At 32.7% G+C, this 10,879-nt stretch overlaps 1 protein-coding gene across 1 annotated transcript; it reads right to left on the bottom strand.

Moving 5' to 3' along the window:
* Window positions 1-744: 744 nt before the first annotated feature.
* Window positions 745-1,830, bottom strand: HSFC1 (heat shock transcription factor C1). Its single transcript, XM_086417483.1, has 2 exons — window positions 1,520-1,830; window positions 745-1,426 (listed from the first exon to the last, which is right to left on the bottom strand). The coding sequence occupies exons 1-2, from the start codon at window positions 1,724-1,726 to the stop codon at window positions 845-847; spliced, it is 789 nt and encodes a 262-aa protein (XP_086273609.1). The 5' UTR covers window positions 1,727-1,830; the 3' UTR covers window positions 745-844.
* Between the last annotated feature and the right edge of the window lie 9,049 nt (window positions 1,831-10,879).

The raw sequence follows: 10,879 nt of genomic DNA on the forward strand, positions 1-10,879 counted from the left end.
GATTATACAAATAATATTTTTGAAGTTTCTTCACAAAACTCATCTTCTCCAACCTCTTTTAAAATCACAGTTTGTTCTTGAAATTTTAAAGTTGAAAAAACATAAAATTTTGAGGTTGAAGGGTAGAAGTGATATTTTGTTTGGAGACTAATCAAGAAATTACCGATTGATTCATCAATTCACTTATTTAATCAATTAATCTCTTACTTTCTTGAATTTTAACTTCAATTCCACTCATTTTCAAGTTCTTCAATCTTACTAATCAATTATAATTTGTCCCTCCCCTTCAAAAGAAAATCCTAGCTCCGCCCGGAACAATTAGGTTTAGCCAAGCAATGTCATATAGGTCCTAAGAGGACGCATATTTAACCCAACCCTACTTTTGCATTCTGAAAATCAGACCCTTAACCTTAGTTGGACATGATTAATGGGACAATGAGCCAAAAATCTACAGCCCTACTTGCTGTCCAATCATGAGGTCTATTCACTACAATTGTTAAGCAATAATTAAAATCATCAACGGCCCAACCCAACATAATGTGATTCATGCCAACCCAACCCAACACAATGTGATTCATGCCAACATGACATGTTAGATACCTTCTGACACCAACTCCAATTCCTTTAAGGATCAGAATTCATTTTTTTCCCTCAACTCTCCATATTCCAATTTTAACTCTACATTTTCCCTTAATTTAACTTATACTAAACATCTAAATTATAATACAACATTTACATTCATAATAACTAAAATAATTCTTAGTATATATCATTTAGGGTAAAGTTACAAACAAACCAAGAGAGAGAGAGAGAGAGAGAAAGACCAATATTGGAAATCCTTGAATTAAAACCCACCACCAAGTAGTGAAAAAGGGTAAGGAGGAGGAGGAGGAGGACTCCCCTCTAAATCAGGGAAAAACCCCATTTGATTGCTCTGGTCAACAAAAGGATCAATAAACGGCTCTGATACAATCAGACCATTTGTAGATGTTGTAACTGTAGCACTAGAAATTGATGGAGGAGGAGAAGATAACATCAGACGCCTCTTTTTCTCTTCTACCCTTCTCTTTCTTTCCTTCTCAAGCATCAATCTAGGGATAATTTCGGGATTTTCCACAACCTTATAAAGAAAAGCCATCATTTGCTGTGGTCTTCTCTCTGTCGCTTGTAAACGCTTATCCATCGCTTGTATCTCTTCTTCTAAAACCCTTTGTTCTTTCTTCAACCTCGCAACCTCCATAACTATCCCCTTATCGTCCTCCTCTTCCTCGTCCTCCCCATCCTCCTCCTCATCCTCACGCTTCACTCGCACGTGCGAACTCCTACTACTCCTCTTTCTTACGATATTCTTCAGCAAATCAGTCTGGCCTCTGAGGAACCATTCGTTCGCGAATTCCCATCTGTCTGGGTCCACTTTTCTGAAACCCTGATGAGGAAAAAAAAAAAAAACACAAAGATCAGATACAATCAAGTATACTATATTATCTTACTTCGTATACATGGAATCATTTGTACTTACATAAGTGTTTAGCTGACGTACAAAGCTTGAGAAGTTTTTGTGCTTGAAATATGCTGGTAATAGCTTTTGTGAGAAATCAATCGGGTCAATCACGAGGAAACTGTTATTTGCTCTTCCCCATGAGATTAAGCCATCTGTCGTTGGATCGTTCACCATCTGATAAGTCTTCGAAATGAACGGTGCTACTTGATTGGTTGGTTCCATCATTTCTACTTCTTTGCCAAACCCTGCAAAACTCCCTCTCTGTCACTCACTCTCTCGTTGTGTGTGCTGTTGCTTTTCTATCTTGTAAAACTATCTGTGGTATTACATGAGGGAGCACCATATATATGTAGGTAACGAGAATAAGCGTGACGTGTCAGCTATCCTGACGCTTCGGATATCCATTCATTAGTGGGACCCACTACTGTTTACTTTTGCTTTTTTTTATTTCCTATCTGTCGCAATCTAATTGGTAGATATTTGTTGATAAACAAATCATTTCAAATAGTGCCTTAGGAGTGGTCGATAGGAATCTGATTTGATTTTTCAACCTTTTTTTATTTGGGAGGAGTCGTGTCTATCCAGAAAGTGACACGTGGCTTATAATTTTAATAGTGGTAAAGTGTAATTGGCATTTTTCTTGGGTATTGGAGTGGTGTTTGGGCTTGGGAAGCATTGAGACAAGTAGAGTGGCGATAATATGACTCGCCCACGTGGTATATTCAATCGACTCTCCTGACGTGGGGTGTGCTAGAATCATAAACTTTATGTCTCAAGATACATACTTACACATCTCCAAAATCTATGCAGTTGTGTATGTGGGGATGTGCGGTTAGATATCCCGAGGCATAAAGTCTAGGGTTCTAACACACCCCACGTTAGAGAGTCAATTTAATATGCCACGTTGTCATATTATCACGAATCATCCAAGTCCTCCAAATTCATGCTTGTCTCCATCTAATGATACTTTTTAAGGTGTTGTCGGCCAAATCCCATAGAATTCGAATAGTAAAAATACTTAAGTAAGGCGTGGGTCATTTTGTAATTTTCTAAACTAAATTGCAAAAGTAAGAATCCCTCTTATTTTCCTTTATTTGATGTAACCATTTGAATTGGATGAGTGGAAATCGTTGTAAATGGTTTTTGAAGGGGTTTTTATTTAATTTTTAAGTGATCGCTAACCTTATTTTTGATAAGTTCAATAAGTCAAAGTTAGTGGGATTTGACCCCAAGTTTCTAGTATCATCACCCAAAAATTTGATCGACTAAGCTAACTGAACTTGTTGAAGTGGGAAAATCTTATCGGAACCTTTCCCAATTTTACTTTTCTTAAATCTTTATTCGAAATATTTACTTTCACATAATTACAAGGTTCACTCAAATACAAAATCCAATCTCGAAAATACATCCCACTGGTTTTACTACCCAAAACTTCAATTACCTTTTGAAATTTTAAAAAAAAAAAAAAAAAATCTCTACTAGAATAGGTGCTATCAGAGAACAATTGCTAATTCGAATTTGCAAGTAATTATAGATTCCATTTCTTTATTTGAATTATGAATTCTCAAATTTTTTATATCTCAGAGTGAGGAATAGTATAAAACTTAAAAAATTAGAGATTTGATTTTTTCTTTCCAAACTATGCTCGTTCCAATGGCGGCCAACCACTTTAGGTCGATGGTGCCCTTACTCACTTTGTGATCAAAGTTGACATTTCGTATTAGGTACCCTATTATGAATTCAAAGCCAATTTCCACGAAAAACCAAATGTTTATGTTCATTTTAAGAGTTGTATTCCAACCCTAACCTAATTCCATCTCCAACTCTAGCATCTTCCAAACAAGCCCTTATATCTTTATACATTATATTTTAGGATTCCTCTTAGTTTATCCTTAATTTTACCAAACAATTTGACTTTTTCAATGAGAATTTGTAGATGTTTTTTTTAATGAGGGATAATAACTCATAATTACATATAATTAGATGTATAAATTTATATTGACCATTTAATATATAGATAGTTGGACTGACACCCAACTTATTATAGAGGTTAAAAGTTATTGTCAATAATCCAGTAAATAGTCTTTTTGGTCACCTATCTAATCAACATTTCCTTTGTGACATGTGATATTCTTTTTTTAGTTATTTTTTAAATCTAAAGTAGATTCATTAATTACCCAAATCGGCAATGGGCCCCTAATATCTATTATTATATTGTTTCCATATGACCCTCGTGAAGAAGAAAGGTATATATAGGTAGGGCTGCAACTTGGAGGGGTTATAGAAAAAAGTCAAGGGTTTCCAACACGGGTTGAAGACAAGATTTTTCTAGGATATTTTTTTCCCAAATCCGAGAAATTAATCGGATTCAATTCGGTCATTTGTTATTGATATCCGTTAGATTTCGAATTCAAATTTGAATATTATAAAATAAAAATAAAATAATTGGATACAGATGTCCTAATATTCGATTCGATTTATATCTGTTGACAACCCTAATTCGTGTTCTCAGTTATTGGATTAGAATGATTTGGATTTTGAGTTGGAACCGACCCATCTATAACATTAGTACCACACAATCAAACCCTTGGAAACTTTGACCCACCCTTTGATCGATCTACTTATAAAATTAAAAAATAAATAAATAAATAAAATAAAATTGATTAGTGATACTGTTGTTGATTGGCAAAAGTCAGTACAACTTTATTGCAGGTTCCTTCATCACTTCTCTTCCTTTACCTCTATTAGAGGGATGATTTGGGGTAGGTGTCAACAATTTATTATATCACTCTTAATTTATATATTTTTTTCTTTATATGGGGTGTCTTTTTCATGCACCCTAAGCTCATCATTGTACATCAATCATCATATTATAATTAATAGGGATTTTGGATTTGACCAAATCTAAAATGCGATCCAACAAGCAAGGACTTCATATAATGATACATAAGAAAATATAAATATAAATACAAAATGATAAATTTTGTTTTAATATATTGGAGGGGTCCAACATAATATCCAAAACATGTAACAAAGGCATATAGGCAATTGCAATAATATAACAACTAACTCAAATAGGTCAAGAAAGTCAAATATTGTTGAAAATAAGAGTTAGAAGTTTCAGAATAGACTGATTTTTTGTGAGGATGATCTTTATGGTGAAGATATCATTCTCACCAAAAAAAGAACTCATTTCGAAACTTCTAATCCTAATTTACAAGTTCAAGAATTAAGGACTATCTGATTTTTATAAATCACTTTTGATGAGGTTAGAAGTTTTGGAATGTGTTGATTTTTGGTGAGGTTGATCACCTTATCATAGAGATCACCCTCACAAAAAATCAGCTCATTCCAAAATTTCTAACCCATGTTTTGAAAAATGTTTGACTCTCTTTAGGGTCTTTGAATGCCACCCCAAGAGGATAAAGTGACTATCAGTTTGTTACTCTCGTTATTAAAAAAAGAGTCATTGAAAGTAAATGTATGTAATTTTCTAAATTTTTTAATCTTACTATAAATGAGACTAATTACTAACTTAGTCATCAAAGTGAAATTAATACGACACCACAGAAGAATAAGGAAGAAATTAAGTTGAATCTAATTATTTATAATTGCCTTCTCAAGGAGCAAGGTTAAGAAATTTGACTTTTCAAATTGGTATGAATGAAAATTCATTTTTCATTCCCCATTGAAAATGTATTAGTTTTAGATAAGAACTAGGATTGAAACTTGAGAAAGAAATTGAGAGGTAATCTCTGAGTTTTAGGTTAGAATTAAAGATTCCCTTGAGTGGAAAATGGAAAATAAATTTTTTTTTTTTAGTCATGCTAGAGAAACATTGAAATTAACATCATTTGGGACATTGGTGTGCACAGAACCATAGATGCTTCTCACTCGTATCTCGATGACAAATATTTATGGTTCTATAGATACATTCACGTCAGATATATCCCAAACGATGTCAATTTCAATGCTACTTTAGCATTTTCCTCTCCCCTTTTTTTTTTTTTTTTTTTTTTTTAATTAGTTGGAAAACCCAAGAGACAACCCAAGAACTATAGATAAACCAAAATTATAATGAAGACGGACTAAATCAAATCTTGTAAAAATAAAAAATAATCATCATTATTTAAAGTGCATTGAGGTCCTGGGAATTAAGATTGAAATTTCATAGATTGTTTCGTGAGGACTTAATAAGAAAATGTAAGAGATATTGGGGGAAAACGATAAGTGATATTGGTTTATTATTATGCATGTTCTCTTAGAAACTTGAGCATCCGGGTTAAGTATAACAAAAACACTAAGAATCGTTTTGTTAAAATGGATTATCACATTGGCAATCCATCACCACAACCCTTTAGATTTCATAGAAAAACTCATAACAAAAAGATAAAAAATAAAAAATTTAAGCTTTGTCTAAGGTATTGAAAATGGATGGCTACTGAACTTTTATAGAACTCCTAAATTTAAAATTAAAATTCAACGGTGAAAAATACTTGTTTTTTTTTTATATTCAAAGTTCATAGAATTTTGTTCGTCTATGACCTTGAAGTATTGGATCATGTTTTTGGATGTCACAAGGTGAGCCAAAGGACCTTTAGTATGGGTGGAATCCTTACTAACACAACGTGAAAAAAACAAAAAAGAGGTAAATTCAATGGTAAGGTCTGTCTTATTTGATGGACCTTGATGTAGAATTTACCTCTTTTTTCATAAAGTGTAATTTTGTAAGGTTAGTCGAATTGTATATATAATTGACTAATTGTTAAAAGAGAAGAGAGTAATCTTTTCAATTTGTCATTCTTATCTCACATATCGATACTATGCAAAAGTTTGTCTGCCACAATTAATATTTTATATAGTTTTTATTTATCAAATCGTATATGATTCAATTATAATTTAGATCAAGATATTAATATCTAAGAAATTATCAAATCTAGTATAATTTTAATCAGATCGAGAAAGAACCAAAAGATTTTGGATGAAGATAGTGAAAGCATATTTAAATTCACCCAATCTCGGCTCTGTTAATATTCTCGTTGCCATCATTATTTAATTTTGATCAGACTATTTTTGGATCGGTTCTGATAAGTCGAAATCCAATCCATTGACAATGCTAATTAATGAAAATGACAGTGGTTAAGAGCTAAATCGACTTATAATAGTATTATTTTACATATGACTACATAAGGAGGTGGTAGAAAGCCCTTCTTATTAATTAATTAATTAATTATTAGGTGTAGAAAATATGAGGGTAAGATAAAGAAGATCTCATTGCTTGATTAAGAGATAATTATAATATTAATTGTGGTTTCTTATGGTCTAAGTTTGCTGAACAAACCCTACATGTCTCTTTCCATAAAGATTCGATACTCCTTAAATGATTTATGTTTTATTTTTCTTCTCCCACTTGGTTATGAAAATGACACTCAGACCGCCTACTGTTATTTTATTATTATAGTGTCCAAACATCTAACAACCAATAAAGTTGTGCCATTTGTAATGTGTTTAGTGTTCCACGTTTCATTTCCTCATTGCTTGTTCGGTCCCGGAAGAGCCACTCCTTGATGTTGTGCTTTTGGAAGATGCCATCAAAGATAGTTCAGTAATACACTACCACACCAGCTATGCTGTTTGAAGGCGAAGAGAATGACACGTAGCTCTCACTAAGTTGTCCATGTTTAATCAGGGCTGTCAGTCGATCGGATCAGGGACCAATCTGATAGAGGATCAAATTCCATATACAAAATCTAAAATAAACTCCACATATTTAAACAATATATATTATTTTCACAATTTCTCTTCTTTTGTGGGAGTTGTCTAACTGTACATGGTTGATCCAGAGCCAGTCCAATAGGCACTGAAATAGGATCGCAACAGATTGGTTCGTTATTGGAACCCAAATTCTCAGTTCAAGTTAGGGGTGCAACTTGCTTCTATTTGAGGTCAAATTGGAATCGAATCGACATAAGTTGGTTCACTAAATAAGAATAAGAACTGAACCAAATACTTTTGGAATCAAACTGAACTGAAGTCGGTTCGATTCGTTTTGATTCTATGGGTTGCCAATATTCTATAAATTGTAAGTACCATTTTTTAATGTTATATATATATATTGCAAAACGGTTCAGTTCTTGGTTTGATTTGGTTCTATACAGGCTTGATCTGAGAACAAAACCAAATTTATTGGTTATTAATTTTCGTAATCCGGAACCGAATCGCAACTTGTTCCAAACTTAACCAAACCACTCCAAAGCTATCGGTTTGGTCGGTTCTCGGTTTGAACCAGACCAAGTTGCACCCCTAGTGCAAATCAAAGTTATTAGATCTCAAATCTCGTATCATACGGACCATGGACAGTCCTAATCTTTACGACGTCTGATTCATTTGTTTGCTTCGTTTGAATTGGGTTCGTGGTTTGCTACTCTTGAATGACTCTGGTTCCAGTCCTAATTTGGCCATTTATGTACATTAGAAATTTTTATATTTTTTCAAAATGCTCTTCAGATATTTAAATTACAAAATCAAAATTTCATTATTAAATCGTAAAAAAAAAAAAAAGGAACATTGACTTATGATTATTCGATCAAGGAGTTAAACCTTAATACTGCATTTTGCAAGAGGGTAAAACTCTAATATCATTGATTTAACAAGGGGTGTTTCTAAAATAGCAATTTTAATTTATGTTAATGTGAGGGCAACTTTGGAATCCGAATTTTGCGTCTAACCATGGCTACGACTTCTCTCATTATAGTAATAAACATAAATCGAGTACATATTTATATCCAAATTTTAATTATAAAATGTAAAAAAATTTACTTAAATTTTAATATACTTCACACATCAAAACAACAAAACAAATTAAAAAATATGTAAGTTCCAAAAAATATTGCATCAAAATATCATTATTCCCTAATCAATTTTGAGTGTCATACATAGGTGCCAACTAACTTAGTTGGTAAAGACTTTGGTGATGATATCATAGACCTGGGTTCAATTCCCATCAACATTGAATTATGGGATCTCACTAAAACATGTTTATCAAAAATAAAAATAAAATGTCTCATATTAAATAAATTACAATCATCAAGTATTCATATTTCAATATGCATGAAAAAAAAAATCATTGGTAGCAACTAGAAAATGGAAAGAAAAAATAACTCTTAATCTAAATGTTACATGTTTAAAGAGAGTATAATTCTTTGGGAAAGAAAACACCCTCTATGATCATCGATCATAGAGATCAATAGAAACATGAAGGGATATTTTGATCCCTACCAACTTGATCTTATTGCCCCCAACAACAAACATGCATGAATCATTTCACGAAGTATGTGTTCGGATAACCCAAAGTCTCGATAGTTAGCTCTTGATCTTCCAGTCAAAAATATCGTCGTTGAAGACATGTAGGTGCACTATTACGCGGTGGGGATAGTAATTTTCCATGAATTTCCCATTTGTCATTCAACGACAGAACTTTGCTTATTTCTTTTCTTGAGGATCGACGAATCAAATGATATTTCTGTTCCAATCTATGCCTCTTCTTCTCCCTCTGAATCAAACTTTTCCTTGCCATAATGGTTTAGTTCCTATTATTATCAATGATATAAGTCGGATCCTAGAAGTAGAAATATAAGAAGGTGGACCCCCTTCTACATCAAAGCAAATGAGATTGTCCATTTAGCAATAAAAAAGAATGAAGAATATAATGCAAATGTTGGACCTATGATTATATTGGTGACCCATTAAGGCTATATACGTCCCATTTTTTAAAAGATTTTTTGTGGATTTCGTGGTGAAAGAAGTCAATAATGATTAGAGATTTTAAAAGAATTAAAGTGAGTGAAAAACCTCTATTTGGAAAGGATAAAGGTCCTTTTGATGGGTTGGATACTTATCTTAGAGGATTTAGGTCTTCTACTCCTATCTATAAAAGAATGGATCGACCTCCCTTATCCAACGATTGATTTTTCTTTAGAAAATCAGGGTATTATCAAATAAAATGCATAATTGATTTTTCTCTAGAAATCAACATAGAGAACATATTGAAGAAGGCGTTTAGGGCTGATATGGTTTTTTCCCCCAACGTGACGTTCTCTCAACCATCTAAAAAGTAGCACAAGGTACTACAAGTAATAAGTACTACGTAGGATCCGTTCCCATTCGACCAAGGCAAGTGGACATTGTGCGAAGAGGACCATTTGCCTTCCCGTGCAAACTTCTTGGTCTACATTAAATGGCCGGGATTGGTAACCATGGAAGCTAAAGAAAGAAAAAGATTAGTTCCCAAATCCAAATAATAATAATCAGAGTTTTAAATCGGATGAAATGAGTGGTCCAACCTTATGTAGATCCAGTAACTGAGGATCAAACAACTGCAACCCCATCATCAACGTTTTTTTTTATTCTTGACTCACATTAGATTGTTTTATGGAGCTCAAGGCATTATTTAATGTGGGGACACCCTACTAAATGTTTTGTCCATAACTAATTAGTGGTTCACGTGACAACCACCTTAGTAGAGGACAATTTTAGCGTGTTTTTTACCTTATCGAGTGATTGTTTGCTCACAGACCAACATTGTTTTGACATGTGGCGTGGATGACATAGGTAATAATAAGAGGATTTGTATCCCTCCTACCCATGACAAAAAATAAAAATTTCCAGATAAGATCATCTTGTCGCATTCAAAAATATGATCCAATACTAAAGTGTTGTAGAGGATGAAATTCTATGAACTTAAAAAAAAAAAAAAAAAAAACATATTAAATTTAGATGCTCAGTTGCCATTTATTTTCAACACCATTGATCAAGCTCAAATTTTATTTTGTTTTTTGTTTTTTTACCATGAGGTTTTTCATGAAATCTAAAAGGTTGTGGGGTTCGATTGCCAATATGATAATTCATGTGGATCCCACAATACATTTTAAGATTTGCAATCTAAAAATAAAGATTTCTGGACAGTGGAAGTGGAGGCAGGAGAGACAAATTTTGTCACACCCCTAATTTAGGATCTAAATTTTTTCCTAAATTTCAAGGGTAGAGTGAAAAAATAAAAATTAAGATCTTCAAATCTTAAATATGATGTGAATTTCTTCCAAATAGTTTTGACAGAGTTCCTCCTAAAAATTGGATTTATGAAAAAATTTCACTTGTAGAAATATAAACATATAATTAAAATCTATACATCCAATTGCATTCCAATTGCCATATCATAACAAATATAAATTATTTCAAAAAACAAAAAACATAACTGTAATTACAACCCAAAAGTGTAAATATATCAACTACATGTCTTATATCAATCGACAGTTATCCACTTCATAAACGCTAACTCTCATACTCTGAACATATACATTCAAGAAGACACAATACTCA

This window comes from Akebia trifoliata, chromosome 12 (assembly GCF_017979445.1).
Source record: "Akebia trifoliata isolate Shusen 1 chromosome 12, ASM1797944v1, whole genome shotgun sequence".
Classification (NCBI taxonomy): domain Eukaryota; kingdom Viridiplantae; phylum Streptophyta; class Magnoliopsida; order Ranunculales; family Lardizabalaceae; genus Akebia; species Akebia trifoliata.

Bases quoted from the DNA above. Each gene is read 5' to 3' on its own strand.
- HSFC1 (XM_086417483.1), bottom strand. From the start codon at position 1,726: ATGATGGAACCAACCAATCAAGTAGCACCGTTCATTTCGAAGACTTAT. The intron at 1,427-1,519 runs GTAAGTACAAAT...TTTCCTCATCAG, and splicing joins TACGTCAGCTAAACACTTAT to GGTTTCAGAAAAGTGGACCC.